The 3,278-nt window shown below is 29.5% G+C and overlaps 1 protein-coding gene across 1 annotated transcript; it reads right to left on the bottom strand.

Moving 5' to 3' along the window:
- Positions 1-1,182: 1,182 nt before the first annotated feature.
- Positions 1,183-2,823, bottom strand: LOC124890433. The gene is made up of 5 exons (XM_047402281.1): positions 2,811-2,823; positions 2,409-2,493; positions 1,883-1,970; positions 1,589-1,618; positions 1,183-1,512 (listed from the first exon to the last, which is right to left on the bottom strand). Exons 1-5 carry the CDS (start codon positions 2,821-2,823, stop codon positions 1,183-1,185), a joined length of 546 nt encoding a protein of 181 aa, XP_047258237.1.
- Between the last annotated feature and the right edge of the window lie 455 nt (positions 2,824-3,278).

Raw genomic sequence — 3,278 nt, 5'->3', positions numbered from 1 at the left:
TTGCGAATGAGTTCGATCCCAGTGCACTACGTACAAGATATGCTGCACTTTAGTGGGATTATGGGACCAGAAAGCAAAACGTAAATGCTCATAGTGATGTCGAAGCACCTTTGAGGCCTTCAAGGCAAAGTAGAATAACTAGGGTAACTGAAGTTTTTGATGTATGATGGATGATGGATTGATTACTTTATATAGTTTAGACACTGATTTATGGATGTAGGTACTGATTATACAAACTAATTTTGATGTTTTGAAGTGGTTCTAATTGTAGGTCATAATAGTACTAATTCAAGTTTAATACGAGTCCTTTATGCTATTCTTCATTTTACTGTGTGATTTTGTTAAAATAATACATATGTATTGTTCATATTATGCTTAAAATACATGTGCAGGAATTTTTATGCCTAAAAAATACATATGTATTATTTTTAGATGAGAAAAATACATATGCAATGTTATGTCTAAGCATTCCAAAAATATATCTGAAATTTTTAGTTTAAAAATGCCAATATTATGTTAAAATACATATGCAATGTTAGAAAATACATATGCAGTGTTCATATTTTGCTAAAAAAATATGTAAACATTATAAATAAAATTTAGCATAAAAATACATATGCAGTGTTAATAATAAGTTTTTCTAAAATACATATTGTTTATAACTAATATTTATTTTGTTATATGTCCAAGTAATATGATTATAAATGAAAACTGAAATTAAAGATAATTTTGAACTTTTAATATAATTTTGTAATTTATCGTGAAATTTTATTTTACATAAATACATATGCAATGTTAACATTTTTTTTATTAAAAATACATATGTATTATACATTTAAATATATTTTTATCATATAAACACATATGCTGAGCTAAGATTTAGAAATTCAAACATAGATTTGCAGAATATGTCATATGTGGCTAAATCAATTAATAATGACGAACCAAATAAGTGTTTGGTTAATCAAAGTTACCTACTTTAACCTAAAAGTATATTCAATGCTAAAAATACATATGAATTGCACATTCAAAATACATATTCAATGTTCAGATCTTTCAACATATACATATGCAGAATTTAGATTTAACTGTGTTCATTTGTCAAATGATGATTAAAAAAATAGTTCAAGTTTATAAAAAATGAAAATAAAATTTAAGCAATAATACGGAAAGAGAAATGTTTCATTTTCGATATTTCCTACAGGAACGCCTATTGTGACCCTTAGCCCAATAACCACCACATGAGTTGATGTTCTTCTTTCCAAACATATCCTGGCCTGATTTTTCACGATTCTTCTTCACAGGTCTTTCTGGAGGTCTTTTGTATTTCGGAGGCAGTACTATTTCATCAAGTATGCTCTCTGGAATTAGCCAGTCATCTTTGTGTGGCAACGAGTAGATGGGAACACCATATATTTTCAAAACAGTTTTTGATTGAAACAAATCACAACAGTATGGCCCCTTCTCAAAATTCTTCTTCTCCAACACCACACAAGCATGTGCACATGGTATCTGATCTAGTTAAAATGCATTACATGAACGTTTTTTCTTTGAGGCAAACAATGTAGTATTTTTATTTGTCGTGTACAGTATACACATATTCTGTGGCTGGTACAACCTGATACAAAAATAAAAAGTTTAATTATATGCAACAAAAAGATGAAATTCATATTTATACGATATGTTGTAAGCACACTAATATTTTTTCAGAAAAAAAATACATATACAGAGTAAAAAAATATATACAGAGTACATAGTATTTTTCTTACATAACTTTTTAGTTTTTTTTTTTAAATGTTTCCATTCATTTAGCACTTAATGGAAGTTATTCTATTAATTATTTTTTCAGAAGTATAAATTTCAAAAATGTAAAAGGTCATACCGTCATATGAGTACACAAAGCCTCGTTCTCTTTGAGTATGTCATAAAACTTTCCAATGAGTGGTGTGAAGGTATATGAATCCTGTTGCCTATTTTCGAAGTTTCATTTTGCAAACAATAATCGAACCTCCTTAAGAAAGTCATAAATTGGCAGTTCTCTAGCTGATACAAGTACTCTATTTATTGACTCCGCAATGTTTGAAGTCAAAGTCTATCCTCGGTTCACTGTTGCATAGGACCTAGCCCACTTTTTGTAACAAGCCAATTCCAAATAATTCTTCACCCTAATATCAACTGCCTCAACTTTTTCCATTAACATTTGAAATTCTGACTTTAAATATGATTTGGCCATTTTATAAAAGATCTCCGACAATGCATCGTATGACTTTCTGTAAAAAATTTTAACATCCCCCCATAGATGCCACATACATGCATAATTTGGAACATCATTGTATACATCGCTAACAGCCTTTATGATGCTTGGATTCCTATAAAAAACAACACACATATTTTATCTTTCTCCGTACGTTTCCTTTAGATTCTGAAAGAACCACGTCCATGATGCATCACTTTCAGAATCAATCACACCATATGCCAGAGAAAATATATAACCTGTATATACAAAATAATTATGCGCAGTAAAATAAAAATACATATAGGAACTGCATATGTATTTATTATATATACAGGTAATTAAACTGTATATTTTATCAAATAAATGGTATCAATTACATATTATAAAATTTAGACACACATAACTATAAAATATAATCATTTTTAAATATTTTAATTCATGAAACTTTGAAACTCTAGATAATTTTATACAGATATTTATATATCTAGTGGAGGTATGTATTTTCAGGTGATACGCAGAAATACAAAAACATACAACAAGTTTTACAATATAATTATTACAAATTCATACTAACCTGCTCCATCCATTGTACATGTTGTTACAAATTTTCAAGTATACATTCCTCTTAAATGACTAGCATCAACAACTACGACCAGTCTACAATGATCGAATCTCTTAATGAATGCATTTAGAGCGATAAATACATACAAGAACTCATTCTCATCTGTCTTCTTCATTCTTAGATGTGACTCTGGATAGGTAGTATTCAGTACATATAAGTATGATGGCAGTTTCCCATAAGATGTTGATGGCTTACCCCTCAACTCTTCTAACGCTCTTTCTTTCGCCCTCCAACATAAAGTGTATGTCAGATCCATACCAAAATCTTCCTTCATGTCATTTCTAATTTTTGTTGCACTGTATTCAATACCACCTATCAACATACTAGTAGCATGCACCTTTGGATAGATCTTGTCCTTTACCGGGCATGTATGTTGAGGTCTGAATTCTCTTATTCTTAACATTCTAGTTTCTCCCATTC

This window comes from Capsicum annuum, unplaced genomic scaffold, assembly GCF_002878395.1.
Source record: "Capsicum annuum cultivar UCD-10X-F1 unplaced genomic scaffold, UCD10Xv1.1 ctg1718, whole genome shotgun sequence".
Taxonomy (NCBI): domain Eukaryota; kingdom Viridiplantae; phylum Streptophyta; class Magnoliopsida; order Solanales; family Solanaceae; genus Capsicum; species Capsicum annuum.
The sequence above is the reverse complement of the archived record's forward strand: the minus strand, read 5'-3'. Positions and strand labels throughout refer to the sequence as shown.

What these genes read in the sequence shown, in the direction of transcription:
- LOC124890433 (XM_047402281.1), bottom strand. An exon ending in CTTTGTGTACTCATATGACG is followed by an intron (nt 1,619 to 1,882) that starts GTATGACCTTTT and finishes TTTTTGTATCAG; the next exon opens with GTTGTACCAGCCACAGAATA. An exon ending in CCACAGAATATGTGTATACT is followed by an intron (nt 1,513 to 1,588) that starts GTACACGACAAA and finishes TAACTAGATCAG; the next exon opens with ATACCATGTGCACATGCTTG.